The 19658-nt window shown below is 39.8% G+C and overlaps 2 protein-coding genes across 4 annotated transcripts; both read left to right on the top strand.

Annotated features, from left to right (window-relative positions):
- Nucleotides 1-1392: 1392 nt before the first annotated feature.
- Nucleotides 1393-3585, top strand: LOC104454275. Its single transcript, XM_010069079.2, has one exon. It carries the CDS (start codon nt 1393-1395, stop codon nt 3583-3585), a length of 2193 nt encoding a protein of 730 aa, XP_010067381.2.
- Nucleotides 3586-12645: 9060 nt separating this feature from the next.
- LOC104454283 (F-box/LRR-repeat protein At5g02910) lies at nt 12646-16844 on the top strand. Of its 3 annotated transcripts, none has more exons than XM_018872259.2 (4): nt 12646-13718; nt 14699-14872; nt 15743-15840; nt 16127-16262. In XM_018872259.2, exons 1-3 carry the CDS (start codon nt 13251-13253, stop codon nt 15809-15811), a joined length of 711 nt encoding a protein of 236 aa, XP_018727804.2. In that variant the 5' UTR covers nt 12646-13250; the 3' UTR covers nt 15812-15840; nt 16127-16262. The 3 variants fall into 3 exon arrangements, with proteins under 3 accessions (XP_018727804.2, XP_018727806.2, XP_010067394.2); XM_018872261.2 differs by having other exon boundaries at nt 15743-15835; nt 16127-16242; XM_010069092.3 differs by lacking the exon at nt 15743-15840 and having other exon boundaries at nt 16127-16844.
- The last annotated feature ends 2814 nt before the right edge of the window (nt 16845-19658 follow it).

Raw genomic sequence — 19658 nt, 5'->3', positions numbered from 1 at the left:
TCTTAGTCAAATCAACTTGGTTTTTCATATGGTTTCATAAAAAGGAATTAATCTTGAAAAATATAGATCCATTCACCAGCAAATATATATATGATTTTGTCAAATAACATGGATTTCCAGGTTTTCGGCTTCATTTACAATTATATGCATGCAAAATATATGCATGCAAACTGCCCTATTCGTGTGCACTAATTATATAGCATTTTGCAAGACTCCACCTGTAAAATGGTGAGCACAGTCCTAATATTATTCCAAGAGAGAAACACCGGAATCCAAATATGAATCCATCATATCTTGACTAGACAAGTGTCTATTATTCATTCTATGTTACATGATTTTGTCAACTCTTGATTTCAACGTTTATATGATATTGGACAAAACTATTGAGTTCCTTGACTAGGTTGATATATCTTGAATTGATGTTAAATCTCTGCATATATCAAAGATAGTAACCTATCTATAATTGCAAATTCGAATCATCTTATTTGCCAATTTTTTAATACTTGAAGGGGCGAGGAGAGGCAACTAACTTGATTACCTCTTTTGATTATAACCAATACATAGCAAAAAAAAAAATTGGCTGGTTAGGTTCTCAATTTAAAGTTGGTTTAAGATGATAATTTCTTAATATGGAGGCTAACCTACTTATCCTATGCAGGCACACTCAACCCAATATGACTCGCTAGATAGTGTCTTTTTCATTGATAATATCAATTGTCTTGTTAGATGGGGTATCACTAAACATTTCACTAAAGTAATTATGGATATCGAAGCTTCATAGTTTAGAACTCATATAGTAATAGAGGAATGTGTAAATGGAATTAAGGTGTGATCAATTTGACGTTAAAACACCAACCCAACACAAAGTAATAAGCATCATTCATGCATGAGATACTGCAGATAAACGATAAGGAATAATTTTTCCTATTTTGCCTTCATATGGATAAAATTTATTGAGCTCATGCAATCTTAACTTACAAAAATTATGTTTTTTTGTATAAATTTTAATTTTATGATAGTTATCTTGTCTAGAAGAAAAGAAAAGAAAGTAAGGGAACTACTTCAAATCAAAGAAATCAATGATCGAGAAATAAAATATAAAAAGCAAGGTAAAAAGAGATTCCTTCACTTGCTTTGGCGGGAGAGATTCCTTCACATGCCTTTTTGGGATGTCCTACTTGTAATGACTCCAATTTGGCTTTGGCTTATATTATCCCCATGAAAGGGAAAGTTTCTTCTTTTACTCCCCATTGCTTTGGCTAAAGCAATATTTTATGGTGGAACTTCGTCATTGGTTGAATCCACATTGTCATTATCATGTAAAGCACATAAGAATGAATGGGTTTAGCAATCATATTGGAGAGGAGCCACAAAAATCAAACCAAGCAAAACATGGCATTTAGCTTCATTTTGGATCTATGGAACAAATGGAACATCCGAGGCTTTGTCATACTAAGCCTCTTGATTCAAGTCTTTCTGATTCTATTTGCACCTCTTAGAAAGAAAATAGCGAACCCCAGCATCATTTTTCTCTTATGGCTAGCCTATTTATTGGCTGATTGGATAGCTGCATTCGCCATCGGGCTCATTTCTCACAACCAATGCAATTCATCCACTCCTGATGCCGAAGTAAATGGAGCACTTCAGGCATTTTGGGCCTCATTTCTCTTGTTACATCTTGGCGGTCTAGACACCATCACTGCCTTCTCTCAGGAGGATAGTTCGCTTTGGCGACGGCACTTGCTTAGTTTCATCTTCCAAGTTAGTGCCACCATCTATGTCTTTGTGCAGATATTTCCCAACGACAAGTTATTGGTGATCCCAATGATGCTAGTATTTCTTGCTGCACTCATTAAAAATGTGGGGAGGACATTGTCACTTAATCTCTCGAGCCTCCCAAGGGTCAGGGAACGGGTGCTCTTACATCACCAATACTCGGATGCTCCACCAATCAAATTGGTTGAAGATTACAATGACCTAGAGGTTGAATATTCTAAGGGAGAAGAAGCAAAGCTTGCTGAGAGCATTGTGGTGAAGCATGCTTACCACTTTTTTAATACCTTTGATGTCTTCCTCGCGGATCTCGTCTACACAAATGCAGAACGCAATAGGAGTCACATATATTTCCACAAAGTTTCTACATTAGATGCACTAAGGGTTATATCATTCGAACTCCATTTCTATTATGAGATGCTTCACACAAAAGCATTGACAATACATTCTAAGTGGAGCTACATTTTTCGCTTCATAGCCTTTATTGATGTTACAATAGCTTTCACCCTGTTCAATCACTTGAAGAAGCGTAAATTCCCTTATCTCGATGTGGAAATTACTTATTCCCTTCTTTTTGGAGGGGTTGCACTTGATATGGTAGCTCTATTCATGCTAGTTTTCTCCGATTGGACTGTTGCCCATATCAATTGGGACAACACATCACCATCTAAACTACATTCATTTCTTCGCAAGTTTGTATCTGCCATGTTAGACCTAAGGAAGCCTCGATTTGCTTCATGTAAAGCAAAGCCTAATGCAAATGTCACTTACGAGATCTTAGATACACCACTAATATTTCGAAGGTGGTCAGAATCCATCTTCGCTTGCAACCTTTTTTCTGAGAGCTTAAAGGAGAGTCCAAGAAAAATGCATAGGCACAATCAGTGGTGGGGCGTCATTGCTTGTTCTAATATATGCAATTTTACATTCCGTATAGTTGAGAAGATCATCTCTTGTTTCCATCAAGCTAATAAAGCAATCACTAGGGGCTGTGATCCGAGGAGCTTGGAAGGGAAAAGATCAATGATTATGAGTATGAAGTACGTGTCCAAGAATCCCTTTATGATGAAGTTATGGATCTTTATCTTTGAGGAAGTGAAACGTAAATCCAAGAATGTTCATGAACTAATGGATGTGCAGGAGATAGTTGAATCTAGAGGTGCTCTATTTATCGAAACGGGCCGGGGATTCGATGGTTGCAATCTTTTAAATTATGTCACCGGGGCTAATTACGATGCTACTATTTTACAGTGGCATATTGCTACTGAAATATGGTACAACAAAGATAAAGTCACAGCAAAATCTGACGAAAGGGAATTCAGCAAGATCCTTTCTGACTATATGTTTTATCTTTTGCTTAATCAGCCTAATGTGATGTCTGCCGTGGCGGGCATTGCCCAAATTACATCAATGCAGATGTTTCTCGAGATACGCTCGCATATCAATGATGACAAAATGGATGTAGAGGGTCTATGCAGTAGATTGTTCGACGAGGCTGAGGACTCGTGTGCCCCCCATTCGACCGAAACCCACAAATGGAGAATCCCACTCAAGGGGGGGATCAATTTGGCCCAGGAGATGGAAAGCCTCGGAGAAATGAAGTGGAAGGTGATGAGCGGAGTGTGGGTCGAGATATTGTCATATGCAGCAAGTCATATTAAGGGAGAGGCACACATGCAGGTGCTGAGCAAAGGTGGAGAGCTTCTTACCTTCGTTTGGCTCTTGATGATTCATTTTGGTTGTTTCTACACACCTGAATTTGGCATATGTTATGAATCCTGGTGGTCGTCCTTAGTGATACAATCATCGTGACCACAAAATCCTCATACCAAGTCAAGAATGAAGAAGCAAACTTGTCCGGACTTGTTCACAGAAACAAGAACCGGCAAGAGGACGCTTGTCCTGTTTTTTGGCGTCCAAATGAATCTTGTCTTTCCTTTTCAAGCTTCCAACATTACCATGTCCAATAACACATCCTTCTCTTGCTGTTCATTAGTCTTTGCCCTTTACCCTTCTAAATGTTTTTCGTCCCCTCATTTTATTCACACCCGCGAGGGCTTACTGTTGGTAAAATTAGGCCATCAACTTCTTTGTCTCCATCTTATCACACTTTCTATGTAATTTACCCTGTTTAACGTTGGACTTTTAGAATTAAATCCTCACTTTCTGTATAATCGTAACTGTACTTGCAGGCAGTGTGGACCAGATTCTAATGGTGGACTCATTTTTGAAGTTGATATGTTAACTTTTATACACAATTGTATGAATAAATATTTTCTCAATTAACGGAATCAAAATTTAGTGCATATATGTTGTATTCATCAACAACTAGCTTCGTTGATTTTTATTAGACAACCGATTTATTAATTATTTTTAAAAGTACAATGTTCAGGCATGTTTTATTAGCGAATTGCATGATTATAGTATTACGACTCCCAAGAAAGTTGTTCACTTCACCGTGTTAAAACTAAAACTACCTGAAAGGATCAATATCACGAAGTTATGTTGTCGAATCCGAAATTGTAAGGATATTTTTGCTTGTCCTTGCCATCGCACTCAACACGGAACTCATTGTTGTGCGGTACACATCCCCCCTGGTCGGCAATCAGCAACCATTAAAATATAAATTGGGGCAGTAAATTTACATCATGAAAAGAGCCGGTAAATTAGCGCGAGATCCCATCGTTGTCCAAGTGCCGAGTGTTTGTGTCAACATAGTACGAAACTTCTCTAATTCATGTTCTTAAAGGAAACACGTTCTAATTATCCATGACCATGACAGACCATGGTCCAAGCTGCCTGGGTATGTCCTTCAACATGCTTGGACAAAGATCAGAAGCTCTCCACCTCTAGTTCCCAAGGCTTTCCATCTCTCGGGCCAAAAGGAACTCCTCGCCGAACGGACATCACGAATGGGCATTACAAGTTTATGCAGTTAATTGAATAAACACTACTTTAAAGTATAACCAACTTTTTAGGAACCATATATTTTTTAATAGTGTCTTTTATTCATCAAGTTAATACTGCGTCTTTTCAATATCTTTAAATTTTAGATTAGCGAATATAATTCCATTAAGATGTGATTATTAAGTGTGTTATTTGTTAATTGCTTAGTGAAATAAGCTATATTTCAAATCATAACTAATGCTGATATACATATTTTTAATTTTTAAATAATTTCTTCATCCTAAAATTTAAATTTCGGTGAAATTTGTTTATGTTAAGAGAAAATGGAGGAAGCTCTAAATTTTTTTTTTTTTTTCACTTTTCATCTTAATTTGGTTATAAATCAAGTAGATCCCCTTGAGTTTATTATCATTATTTGTTTTCAATGTAAGTTACATAAGTGGTCAAAACAATATAAGTTACATGATTTAGGAGTATTTTTGAAGATATTTTCTCTTTACCCATATAAACTCAATAAGAGATAATAGTTTGGGGATGACAAATGAGCTTAAAACTCAGTATTGGCAAACGCTCGTCACTCCGGCGAAGTGGAAATTGCAGGTTTTAGTTTGAATCTGTTTCTCTTTTTCCTCCCTTCGGAATCATGTCCATTCTCGGGCTATTTGGCAAGTTGGCTTAGATTTTAACCCGAAAACACTTAGATCCTTACCCGAAACATGAACCGACCCATTTCAGTTCTGCATTTTCCCTGTTACAGGCGTCGAAAGATCCGACTGGTAAATGTTCCAAACCAATAAAACGGACAGGTTATCTGGCCAAGGGCTTTTGACTCTCCTATCAGTTGTTCCATAGCCCTGAATGGTAACATAAGTTGCAGTTGTTTTCTGTGTAACAGTAGGTCTTAATCTCGTGAATTGATGGCAATATTTTCTCTTTATAGCTGTATCATTGTTGGTTTCGTCTTGTAGTGTGAACCCTGGTTTATTCTCGAATATTAGTTTCCGTGATAGGATTATACCTTCTGTAGATTTTGCATGAACTGAATGAGAAAAAATTCTGACAATTCTTCCTATTCTCTGTTTTTGGGTTTGATGTGCTCGGGTTCTGTCAGGTTTGGAGGAGGAAGATTTGCCTACTCCGCTTCCCAATTGCTAATCACTTATGCTAAACACTCTGTCGTCAATTGTGGAAACGTCGGTGCATATTGACCCGGATCTTGCAGATATTTCGATTCCAGCAAATGATGACGCTATAGCTTCAATCCGATTAATTCTTAACAAATTAGTATTTGCAATTTGTGAGGGTCGTTCTTTGTACGTCTATTCTCGGAAAATTGACAGAAACATAGCATCGTATGGAGGAACAAATCTGGTCCTCTCCAATATAGTACTTTATGTCTTTACTGCTGCCTTTCGTTTCTGCAGATGCTCTAGACTTACGACAAGCACGTGTTTTTATCTTTTTGTTAGTCTGGAAAAAGGGTCGGTTTCTTTTCATTCTTGTGGCAATAGCCTGAAATTTTTAGAAGCAATCTAGAATATCTTGTGCAAATTTACAACCCCCCCCCAATGTTCTACCTTCAATTTAATATTATTACTACTAAACAAGATCAATTTTAATATTGTTACTAGTAAGCAAGATCAATTTAATTTTCTTACTAATAGACACGATCAACAGGTGAGTGGCGGGCTACCTTCAACTTTTATTATTCCTACTAGTAAACATGATCAACAGGCAGGCAGCTCATGGGCCCACCAAGGACAAAAATCACAGGCCCTGGCCTGACCACATATTTATCGAAAGGAAATGTATATGTATTTTATTAATTATATTAACGGAAAAAGTTATAAAAAATCTCAAACTTTATCCATTGTGACACATTTACTCTAAATTATTTTTTGTAATACAAAAAATCCAAAACTTATACTCGTGTAACATATTTATCCCAAACACTTTTTTTTTTTTGTGCTGGTGGAACCGCTTTGGCCGACGGCCGTCACGTAAACCTCCGGGTGAGGCTAGCGAGAAAACCATCACCCCGGCGTCACGCGTCAATCACATAATAGCTCGCCAGTTCGCAAGTTGCAAGGGCTTCGAACTCATGACCTTTCCTCAAAGGACTGAAGTCTACCCAGCGGAGCCACCACGGTCGGTGGTTATCCCAAACACTTGTTTGTAATACAAAAGATCCTAAACTTATATTTGTGTGACACATTTGCCCCGAACTTTATTTGTGATATTAAAAATCTTGAATTTATATCTACAATACCAAATTTTTGGAGTGACTGTGTTATACGGATGCAAATTTGGGGTTTTTGGTATTACAGAAAAAAAAATTTCAAGGTAATTGTGTCACACGGTACAAGTTTGGGATAAATATATCGCATGGGTAGGATGTGTCACAATAAACATAGTTTGGGATTTTTTGTGGCTTTTACCCTAATTTTCACTTAAATAGCTTATACTCATGAATACTGATAGGATCAAATAAGCGCAAATTTCTTGTACGGAGAAACAACTCATAGGTGAAGTGATGAAATAAAATAACACCAAAGCCCTAAATTATTTTTCATTTTTTTTCCAATTTCTATTTTTATATAGCTGAAAATTAGAAGTAGAAAAAAGAAAGTTGGCCCGATGCGTGGCGCGGGCCTTTGGGCCGGCTTCGCCATCAGCTCGAGCCCACAAGTTCGGGCCTGGGTGGGCTTGGGCATGATCTCAGGGGTTTAAGCCCAAGCAGGCCCAGTTTGAGCCAACAATAACGTTGAATGTACTTTAATTTTGGTTTAGGTGTATGTAGACTAAACTAATTTTAAAATTATTTCAATTTTAAATATATCTCATAGTCAGATTGAAACATATAAATTTTCTTAATAAACGGCATCAGTTAATTGCATAATTTTCTTTTCTTTATAGTGATCTTTACAATATATATCACCCAAAAAAAGTTTCAAGAAAATTATATTTAAAACCGTGCATCACATGCAAAATCTGCTACTGATCAAAATATAAAGGTGGGAATTTGGACTAACTGTTCTAATTTACTCTGAATAAAAGAATGTTGCCCTTTAGAACATAATTCTAGAATGTCTAACCCAAAAAATTGATCTAATAAAAGAAGAGAAATCATGTATATATAAAAAGCGTATAAACCTTGGTAGATAAAATGCGAAACCCTTTGAGGCTCTCTCTAGCATGCAAGATGCAACAGTAACAACACGTGGAATACGACGATCGGTGAAGCGGTGGCAAAACCTTCTTTTTATGGCTTTGTAATGGTTGGCTTCGTTTGTGGTGTAAATCCTGGTTTATTCTCGAAATTAGATCCCGTAATAGGATTATGGTTTCTGCAGATTTTGTATGAACTGAATGAGAAAAATTCTAACAATTCTTCCTCTTTTCTGTTTATGGGTGCTCAGGTTCTGTCACATTGGGAGGAGGGAGATTTGCGTCCTCTGCTTCCTAATTGCAAATCCCTTATACTAAACAGTCATTGTCGATCATGGGAATGTCATGGTATATTGAACATGATAGAATGTTGACCACAGGTGGAGAAATTGGTCATCAAGATGGTTCAACCATTCTGGAAGTTGGTATATTCCTGTCAAAACTAGCTCTTTCTGAGTAAATGCACTAGTATCTGTACCTTTATGCCCGCAAAATTCACATAACAATAGCATCATAAGGAGGAACTGATTTGGTCTCCCCCAAAAAAACCAAAAACAAAAATCAAATACTTACTGTCTTTATTGTGCCTTTCATTTCTGCCGATGCTCTCGACTTACGACAAGCACATCTTACATTTTTATGAACGTGACAAAAAGGGTTGGTTTGTTTTTCTTTGTTGTGGAAATAGCCGGAAATTTTTAGATGCAATCTAAAATCTCATAATTCTCTTCCAGTGCTATCATGATTTAGAGGTTTCTCTCTCCCCGTGTTCTACCTTCAACTTTAATGTTCTTACTAGTAGACTTGATCAACAGGTAGGCGGCCTGCGGGCCCCCGGGCTTGGCTGAATTGGGCCTGGACGAAAAATGCAGGCCCTGCCTGGCCCACCCATATGTTTATTGAAAGGAATGATAATGTGTTTTTCATTAATAATTTTTACTTGGATAGTTTATAGTTATAAACACTAATAGGATCAAATAAGACCAAATTTCTCGTACAGTAGAGAAAAGCACTAAAGTATTATAAAACTCATGGTTAAATTAATAAAATAAATAACACAATGCCCTGAAATTATTTTTCGTTTTTTCTTATTTCTATTTTTTTTAGTTGAGAAATAAAATAAAATAAGGAAAGAAAGAAAGGTGCCTGGCCGCCCATGTTTTTCTGCATGGCATGCTTGTCCACTTGCCCGAGCCGACAAGTTTGGGCCTGGATTTGAGCCCAAGCAGGCCCAGCCTGAGCAGCCACCCCCCCCCCCCAATTATGTAGACCCGAGTGTTGCACTGATTTAACGGTCTATTAATGAGTATGTTCATCTTTGTTATGTTTTAGACTGATCACGATCACTTGGTTCTCGGTCTCATCTGCGCACCTTGAGTTTGATATGGACTTCAAGGCATTGGCCGTTGGTACGCAGCTATGCTCGGAACCCTTAAAGTGGAAGAATAAACTCGAATGCTTGTATCGACACTTGAGGCGGGTCGACATCTTTCGGTTTGATCCCAGCGATCTACACTCGAGCTTCTTGCTTGGCCTGGTGGAGCTTATCCTTAAGGAGGCTCGTGTCTTGGATAGGCTGCTCATCGACCCTCGTAAGGTCAAGGCTGATGGATCAAATGCCGCAGAGATTGACAGTCCTCGCAAATTGCTAAAAGTTTCCCAGTCAATTCTACACCATCAAAGGGCTTCCGTGAACGCTCAAATGGTACTTTACCATGACTAGGAAAGAAGTGTTATTTTGTTTATTTAGGGCGCGTTTGGTAACGTTTTTGTTCTTTTTTTGTTCCGGGGAACGAAACAAAAAAAAGTGTTTCTGTTCCGGGAACAATTTTTGAACAAAAGAACGTGTTTGGTAACGTTTGTTCGGGAATAAAAAATGAATAGAAACACGTTTGGTAAATTTTATTCTTTTTTGTTTCTTTTAATTTTTTAAACATTTTTATTTTATTATTCATTTTTTCCTTTATTTTTCTTTTTTTTTTTTTTTTTCGGCCGGTCACCGGCCTCCGGCGACCGGCCGACGGGCCGGCAGCCTCGCCCGGCCACGGCGAGGCTCGCCGGCCCTTGGCGAGGCTCGGCCTCGCCTTGGCCGGGCGAGCTCGGCCTCGCCCGGATCCGGCGAGGCCGGCGTCGCCGCCCCGGCGAGGCTCGGCGAGGTCGCCGACCCTCGACGGCGTCGCCGGCCCTCGACGGCCGGTCGCCGGCCATGGCCGAGGCCGGCGACCGGCGAAAGAAAAATAAGAAAAAAAGAAGAAGAAAAGAAGAAGAGAAGAAGAAGAGAGAGAAGAGAAAAACGTTTCTTCGTTTTGTTTTCGGAACAAGAAACAACAATTTGTTGTTTCTTTTTTTCATTCTTATTTTGTTCCGGAAACAAAAAAACAAAAAAAGAACAGAAACGCAACCAAACGCGTTTCTGTTCTTTTTTTGTTCTCGGGAACAAATCCGTACAGAAGTGTTCCAGAAACGTTTCTTTGGAACGTTTCCATGCACACCCTTATTCTCTCGTTGTTTTCTTTCTTTGGGCAAATGTAGAAAGGAGGACTTGGGCTTGTGAATAGGACTTTTATGAACCCACATGATCAGGTTTTTAATAATTAGAGTTGTGGCTCGCGTCGTTAAGACACCCGCCATTTTAACTGTCTTAATGATAACTGGCCTATACTGGTGTGGTGCCAATGAAACGAACCTTTTTGCCTATGACTTATGTCGCTTGGAAATTGTGTTTGAAGTTTTACATTTATGATTAAGAGACTTGTGCAACACACTGCATTAACATATGTGGAGGCCCTTGATCCTCATGGTATGCTTGAAGTGCTTCCATCAACGCTTCCTCATGACTAGCAAGCAAGGTGTTCTTTTTCCCCTTTGGATTGCATCTATGCAATGTGAATGGTTATTCTCGGAATGATCGTTGTAGCTCGTGCTATTTCGTGGCTTGCTTTTCGACTGGCTTCAGGAGAACTGACCTGCCTTCTCATCACTTCTCGGCTAAGCTATTTGCTTTCATATCATGGGAAATTCAATGATTGTTGCATGTAATAATTTAAGGATGTAGTCACTAATTGAACTTACACCGAATGCCGAGCGACTGGGGAGGCAGTTGCCAATGCCATCCGGGCGCCCGTCCCGACCTCGCTTCCAAAAATTGTGACTGGCAATGACTTAGGTGGCACAATCAACCATGAGAGACTCGTTAGTGATAGTTTCTCAGTTTTATTGATGCACGTATATATGTACATGAACATGATCGAAATGTTTTGACTTTGACTATGATAGCTGGCAGAACGTCAATTTTTTTATTTGCCTTTCTATAATTATGTATTAGTGAAGTGCGAATAAATAGCCAAAATGAGTTGGCTTAGTTGGTAAGGTTCAAACCCTTGACACGCTATGCCCACATGCAAATCCCGTTGCAGGAGGCCCTTTTGGTGGAAAGTTAGGGGACTCAATTAACACATTAAAAAGGTTTATAATCGAATTAATAAAAGTACAATAAATTTATGACTTTCTTCACAATATTCTCTTTTTTCTTGACCTAATGCCCTGATAACACCTAATACAAAACATTTATCCTCCGTTAAATTTAACAAAAAGTCCCGAAAAACCTCAAACTATGCCCACATATTTATCCCGGACCTTTTTTTGTAATATCAAAAACTCTAAAGTATATCTAATGTGACACATTTATTTTCCGTTAAGGTTTTGTTAAATGATTTGTGACATAAAAAACCATAAACAAGTATTTATGTGACACATTTACTTTTTTTTAAGATTCGATTTTTCAGCCAAAACAATGTCATTATTATTTTCCTTAGGTCATGTCAACATTATTTGCTTTTTGGTGTCTTTGTATGTAGATTTTTAACGGTCCTCATTGACGGAATTCTAACGGAAGGTAAATGTTCCTACGCAGGTGTCAGTTTGAGATTTCTTGCGTCATAAAAAAATTATGATAAATATGTTGGGTTTTTTTAATGGTTTTTGCCCTTTAATATATAATATGAATATGTTAACTAGAAATCTTAAAAATTGTCATGAAAGTGCAATTAAGTTTTAAAACTTAAAAAAAAAAAATGCAATCAAGTTCTTAAACTCGTTAAATTGATATAATCAAGTCATTTCATTAACTCCGTCCATTTAAACTAACATAAAATGCTGACGTGGCTTTTTTTAATATTTTTTCTCTCCTACATGGCAATGAAGGACGTCGTTTTGGATTTAATTCTAATGTTTTAGCCATAAGCTTAACTTAATAAAATAAAAAATATTTGTTAAAAAAATACAAAAAAAGAGCAAAGGCAAGGGCGGAGGCCCTTGTTACCACCACCTTATCATCGAAAAGGACTGGCAGGGGTCACTAAGGCATTAGCCAAGGCAAGCGACCCTCGCCAAGCACCACGCGAGGGGCACTTGGCCCTTGCTTACTATTAGTGATGGTCGTCAGCCATTTCCAACAATGGGAGGCAACAACAAGAGCCTGTCGCTCTTGCCTATAGCTTAATTTTTGTGTTTTTGAAATGCTTTTTTATTTTATTTTATTATTATTTTGGTTAAACAAATTAGAATTTAAGTCATGGTATCGCTCATGCAGGATAAAGAAAATATTGAAAAAGTCAGGTCAATATTTTCCGTCGGTCTAAATCAATGGAGATAGTAAAATGACTCAATTATATTAATTTAAGATTTCATTACACTTTTTTAAAATAAAAATAAAATTAATTATATTTTTACGATAAATTTTGAGACTTTGAGTGGGTATACCCCTGACATATAATAAGTAAGGGGAAAAAAAGAAAAAGAAGGAAAAAGCAGAGAGCATTTCACAGTATCCATGGCGACGGGTGGCGCACGTCCAGGCTCCCTCACTCCGCGTCGTAGACGACGTCGAACCTCGGCCATCGCCGGCGACGATGCCGGCGAAGAAGTCGAGCAGCCGCGGCAAGAAGGCGATCGCATCAGCCTCCTGCCCAACGACGTCATCCACCACATCCTCTCCTTCCTGCCTACCGCCGACGTCTTCCGCACCCGCGGCCTGTCGTCCCGGTGGCGCGCCCTCCACGACGACGTCCCGACCCTCGCCTTCTCCCTCCCCGGCGGCGGCGGGGCGGCGCCGGGCGGCGGGGGCCGGCGGTGTCGGCGAAGCAGTTCTGCGCCTTCGTCGACGCGGTCCTCCGCCTCAGCCGCTGTACCGACCTCGCAAGATTCCACCTTGATCTCCCTACTTCACTCCCGAGCTCGAGTCCGAGCTCGAGTCCAAGCTCGGGTCTTGGCTCTCGTCCGCCACCGAGCGCCGCGTCAAGGACCTGCGCGTGGAGCTCCCGCGCACCGAGTTTCTCTACGCCGTGCCGCGCCTCGTCCGCGATTGCACTTCGCTGGTGGAGCTCCGGTTGTGCGGCGGCCGAATGGGGCTCAAGCTGCCGGGCCGCGCCCCCAATTGGGCCTCCCTTAGGGTTCTGTCGATGGCGTACCTGCGGTTGACGGATGACGAGATGGGGTTGGTCTTCGTCGGCAGTCCCGCTCTGGAGTCCCTCGAGCTGCGGTGCTGTGGCGGCGTGGCCCGGATCAAGGTTTTGTCTAGGAGGATGAGAGAATTGGTGATTGATGGGTGGAAGCACTGGTCCCCCGGGGACCCCCGGCTGGAGGTTTCGGCTCCTCATTTGCAGACGTTGCGCCTGCGGGGTAGCTTCCCCAGGATGAGCCTGACGGTGGCCGAGGCCAGCTCCGTGGCCGAGGCCGAGTTGAATTTCTCCATGACCATCGGTGTCGGCGACCGGTTTGATAACTACAAATGGCCGCGCAACTTGGCGAGGGGTATTCTTCAGAAGCTGTGCAATGCTACTGAATTTGTAGTTGGGTGTTGGTTCCTTCAGGTGGGGATTTAGTACTGCTCGTGTTTTGCCTTTGAATTTATACTTCGTCTAGGTGGTCGATTCGACTTCTGGATGTGCCTCGAGTATTATGCTTTTAAGAAGTGGAGATGACTGATGAATTGTTAAATGGTTAGCTTTGATAGAAAACTCATGTCTCGACATGTTGAAGCACATGCTTAGGTAGCTCTCGAGCCCTGGTTTGTCATGTTCCTGGATTATTAGAATCTGTTTCCTTAAGAACACGAGTTGGAGAAGTTTCGTACTATGTAATGTTGTTGCCATATTTTTGGGACTTAGCAAACAATGGGATCTTATGCAAATTTACTAGGTTTTATCTATCGTGTGAATTTACTGCCCTTTCTATTCAGTGGTTGATGACTGTCAACTAGGGGCAGATGCTTACACTCCGGCAAAGCAAGCAAGGCGGTTCTTAGTCTGAATCTTTTTATTCTTTTCCTCCCTTCAGAATCTGTATGTTCACAAGCAAATTGTCAAGTTGGCTCGGATCTTTACATGTATGTTCACAAGCAAATTGTTGATTTGGCTCGGATCTTTACCCAAAACACAAACTGACCCATTTCAGTTCTGTGTTTTCCCTTTCCTGAACATTGAAAAACCAACTGATAAATGTTCTGAACCAAAAGTGGTTTGGTTTATCAGGCCAAGGGCTTTTTGACACCCCTGTCAATTGCTTCGTAGCCCTGAATGGTGACATAAGTTGCAGTAATTTTCTGTGTGACAGTAGGTCCTAGTTTCGTGAAGCAGTGGCAATACATTCACTTTATGGCTTTGTAATTGTTGGCTTTGTTTGTAGTGCGAATCCTGGTTTGTTCTTGAAAATTAGATCCTGTATGAGGATTAGATCCTGTATGAGGATTAGATCCTGTATGAGGATTATGGTTTCTGTAGATTTTGTATAAACTAAATGAGAAAATTTCTAACAGTTCTTCCTCTTTTTTGTTTTTGGGTTGGATGTGCAGGTTCTGTCGCTTTTGGAGAATGGAGATTTGCCTCCTCTGCTTCCCAATTGCAAATCTCTTATTCTAAACACTCGTTGTCAATCATTGGAATGTCACGGTATATTGAACATGATAGAAAGTTCACCACAGGTGGAGAAATTGGTCATCAAGATGATTCAACCATTCAGGAAGCAGGTAAATTCCTGTCAAAAGTAGCTCTGTTTGAGTAAATATAGTAGTATCTGTACCAGTATGCTTGAAGAATTAACAGAAACCAAGCATCATACGGAGGAGGAACTGATCTGGTCCCCTTCATCGAGTGTTTAAATGTCTTTACTGCTGCCTTTCTTTTCTTCTGATGCTCTTGACTTACAAGAAGCACATTTTATTTTTTTATGAATGTGGAAATAGGGTTAGTTTGTTTTCATTGTTGTGGAAATTGCCAGAAATCTTTAGATGCAATCTCGAATGGAGCTTTGTGATGATGTAGCTCAAGTACAAAACTCTACTCTAATAGATTAATAAGTTATGCTAATGGTTGTTGAAATATTTTTCGAGGGTTATTAGTGTCAAATTAAGTGGGATAATTATTTTCGTTTATACTAATTAATGTAAATGGGAGTGTGCCTCAATGAATGTTAAGGTATGTGAGAGGGTTACGGGGCCTTGTGTTGATATGGCTCAACCATAAAGCTCTGTTCTACCCATTTTTCTTTAGTGTAATTGGCAGCTTTTGAAGGTATGGAGAGAAGATTTACTCATAAGCTTACCTTCCCAACCCTCTTTCCTTGTTTGGGACAAGCACCCGACTCCCATGAAACTGACCAAGTTTTGTGTTACCGCCAACCATTTGGTAGTAGGGTCAAAACTCAACCCATTTCTTGAGCAAGGCCTCTTTCTTCGACCAAGGGAGCTGTGCAATTTCTTGAACCTCCTTATTATCTTGACCTGCTGGTTTTCCTTCAATCAATTGTTCTAGCTCAGAGCCCCCTTCACCTCCTATATCTTCTTTTTAGAGCCTATGTTTAGCCAAAAAATTTTGGCCTAACCCAGTTGGATTAGTAGGTGGTCTGCTTCTTGGTGGCAGTCATGGCTGGGAATCCTTGCATGCTGGGAACACCTTTAAGATGTTGAAGAGAATATCAGAGCATGGATCAAGTAAGGTGATTGCTTTGGAAATAGCTTAAATGCTCCAATGTGAGACCTACATAACTCCATCCATCAAATTAATAGTTGTTTCAAGAGGTTGATCGTCTCTAGCAGGCAGGTTCATTGTCAGATGTTGCCAGAGAAGCATTTCCATTGGCACAAAGTGCAGAGCGTCGCATGTGTAATTGAATCCAAATGCATCTTTAAAACTGATACCAATAGCGAGAGTGATGTTGTTGGGACTTCTTCACTATGTTGTAGACTGATCACATTCCCTTGTTCTCGGTTTCCCCTCTGCAGCTTGAGTTCGATAGGGACTGCAAGGCATTGGCCATCAGTACGCACAGTACGCACAGATACTCGGGACCCTTAAAGAGGAAGAATAAACTCAAATGCTTGGATCAACACTTGAGGCGGGTCGACATTGTTCAGTTTGATCCTAGGGATCGCCGCTCGAGCAGCTTTCTTGGCCTGGTGGAGTTTATCCTTGAAGAGGCGCGCGTCTTGGATAAGATGCTCATCAACACTTGTAAGGTCAAGGATGATGGATCGAATTCTGTGAAGACTCCCAATCCTCGCAGATTGCTCGAAGTTTCCCGGTCAATTCGACGCCATCGAAGGGCTTCCGAGAATGCTCGAGTGGTACTTTTGACTAGGAAGAAACGTATTATTTTATTTTGACTAGGAGGACTTGGGCTTGTGAATAGGACTTTTACGAACCACATATAATCAGGTTTTCAGTAATTAGAGTTGTGCCTCACGTCGTTCCGACGCTCACCCTTTTTAACCATCTTAATGAGAACTAGCCTATACTCATGGGGTGCCGATGAAACGAACCTATTTTTTCCTATGACTTGTGTAGCTTTGAAAAGTTACTAGTTGAGCACGAGTCTGATGATCGAATCCGCGATTATTGTCAAGCTTTCCAAATCGTGTTTGAAGTTTCTACATTTGTGATTCAAAGGCTTGTGTAATAACACACTGCATTAACATATGCGGAGGCTCTTGATCCTCACTAGGATGGTGGGTTTTTTTTTTTTTTGGCCTTTCGATGTGTATCCGTGCAATGTGAATGGCAAATTTTCGCATTTTGTTCAGCTCTGACCTGCAGTTTGTTGTCCCTTTTTCAGATAAGTAATTTGTGTTCAACTCATGCGAAATTCAACGACTCTTCTTTTTCTTTTTCTTTTTTATCTATTCGGATTTTTTTGAGCAAAATAAATCTTCTTCTTCATAGAAAGATTTATCTTTCAATACAATCCTTATATGACAAGTGGGTCTTTTTATTGCATAACTTCACCCTCGAGCTCGAGGTTTTAATTTTTTCATAGTAGTACCCTCGTTGACTTCAGCTTTACTAATAACTAAACTTGTTTCATTAATCCCATATTATGACTAGCATTTGCTGCTGCAAAATAAACCAACTTAAAAATGCGATAACACACTCGATAAGGCATAAGTATTTTCTCGTAGAACGTCCACAAATCTGATCAATTACCCTTTGTGCTTTGTGAGCAGACATAGATATATGTTGACCTAAAGCATATACAGTAATTTGTGTTCAACTCATGCGAAATTCAACGACTATTACCAGAAATAATTGAAGGATGTAGTCATTAATTCATTTTACCCCAATTGCTGAGCAATGGGGATGCAATTGCTAAGGGAAAATTGTCTAAAATGTTCTAAACTTATTACGCTTTTGTTAATTTAATTTTAAACTTTTCAATATTGTCAATGGGGCCTTAAATCTTTTTACATTTTGCCGATTGAATTCATCTGGTCAATTTTGGTTGGAATTCATAGATGTAGATGCTAACCATCCTATATGATATGATTTGTATTAATGTAGACAGTTATTAATAATATTTTAATAATTTTTATTGTGATTTTTTTTTTCGTTTTCCTTCATAATTTTTGTTTTTGTGAAGGCCGCAATTAAGGGTGAGCATGGTTCTAAAGAGTTGGAACTTGAGAACTGAATTGAGGGGCATGTTTCAAGTTCTAAGATATGTATGGTAGGTTCCAAGTTTTAAAAATCGGGAAGTTTGTTTCAACGGGTAGGTTCCAAGTTCTAGGTTGGTGGAACTTGTAACCTAAAATCTAGTGCAAGTTTTTGTATTTTTCTTGATTTATATCTTCACACGATCTTGCGATATTCTATGGCGTTTATGATGAGTGTATAAATTGGAATCACTAATCCGAGTTTTCATTTTATGATTGAGATTTTTATTTTGTTAATATTTCATATTCTTTTTTGTGTCTAAATATAAATTAAATTAGTGAATTATAGTAGTAATTGGCAATCATTGAATGTGATGATTCATTGTAATCATTTATTTAATAATACATGTGGAACTCGGCAAAGTCTAGAATTGACTTCGAACCCGCGATGGATAAGTTCCAAGTTCTAATGTGTATAATAAGCTCTAAGTTCTAAAAAATGAAAAATCTATTCCAACGTATAGATTTCAGGTTTCAAGTGGAATCGGTATGAAACCTGGAATCGCTCATCCCTAACCACAACACCCTCACCGACTGTGGGTGAGGGTTGCGCGGCCCTCACACAACCTTTCCCAAATCTAGAAAATCAAGAGCAAAACCGGGAAATTGGAAAGGATAAGGAAAGGGGATTTGGCCGGAATGAGGAACCTGGAAAGGAAAGGCGGTGACGATGAATTCGCCAGAAATTTCCCTCGTCTCGCTCGCTTGAGCTCTCAGCCAGTGGGTCACTTCGCGCTCGCGTCGGGTTTCCGGGGGGGACGGACGTGCGAGGATGAATGAAGGGCGACTCCGGTGAGGAGCCTTCCGAGCACCAGCAACAAACGCCGACTCAACTCATACTTGCTTCGTCTGAATCTTCGAGCCTTGATTGCCTAAGTCCCTTCACCTCTTACATTCGAGAAAGGGGCAAGTAGGTTTCGTCAATGGGCCGCACGAGGGCCGCTCTTCCTTCACCTATAATTTCCTGATCGCCGATTCCAGCGGTTCTAGCCCATCGATTCTTAAGTTTTCCTGTCAACGCCTGTAGCCGGCGAGGCCATGGCGAGGCTGGCCTTGCCTAGATCTGAACAAGGGCTGCGTGACCCTCGCTCGTGGCAGCAACGCTCTTGCTAGGGGCCGGCAAAGGCTCATTGACCCTTGCCAGCCACTATTATATATATAATCAAGAAGAAAAACAGAAAAAGTGAAAAAGAAAAGAAAAAATCGAAAAAGAAATTATTAAAATATCATTAAAAATTATTCATATTAGCGTCATGCATGCCATATCGGATAGTCGGTATTCACATCAGCAAATTCTAATCAAAATTGGCCGGATGTACTCAATTGACAAAATATAAAAATGTTTACGACTCAATCGGTAAAATTAAAAGGTTTATGAATGAATTAATAAAAGTGCAATAAGTTTTAAGATCTTTTTGATAATTTTCCCAGTTGTCAATGCCATCTAGACTCATGTCCTGACCTTGCTTCCAAAAGTTGTGACCCGCAATGACTTGGCTGGTGTGATCGACCATGAGAGTCATTAAGTGTTATTGGTACGTAGATACATGTACATGAACATGATCATAATACTTTGACTTTGCCCTATAATATAGCTAGCGAAAGGTCAAATTTTTTTACTAGCCTTTCTCTAATAATGTACTGGTAAAGTGCAAGTACGCATATCCTCCAGGTATCTCGAATCCATCTCGGGTATTCTCCATTAAACGTTACGTTTTGAAGCATGCATCATCCTATTTGAGAAATCGTAAGATATTTTCGTTGGAACAGGCACGTCGTGCTTCCAAACCGCCCAAACCCAAAAGATCACTGAACTATCTTAAGCCGG

The sequence above is a fragment of the Eucalyptus grandis genome, chromosome 1 (genome assembly GCF_016545825.1).
Source record: "Eucalyptus grandis isolate ANBG69807.140 chromosome 1, ASM1654582v1, whole genome shotgun sequence".
Taxonomy (NCBI): domain Eukaryota; kingdom Viridiplantae; phylum Streptophyta; class Magnoliopsida; order Myrtales; family Myrtaceae; genus Eucalyptus; species Eucalyptus grandis.
The sequence above is the reverse complement of the archived record's forward strand: the minus strand, read 5'-3'. Positions and strand labels throughout refer to the sequence as shown.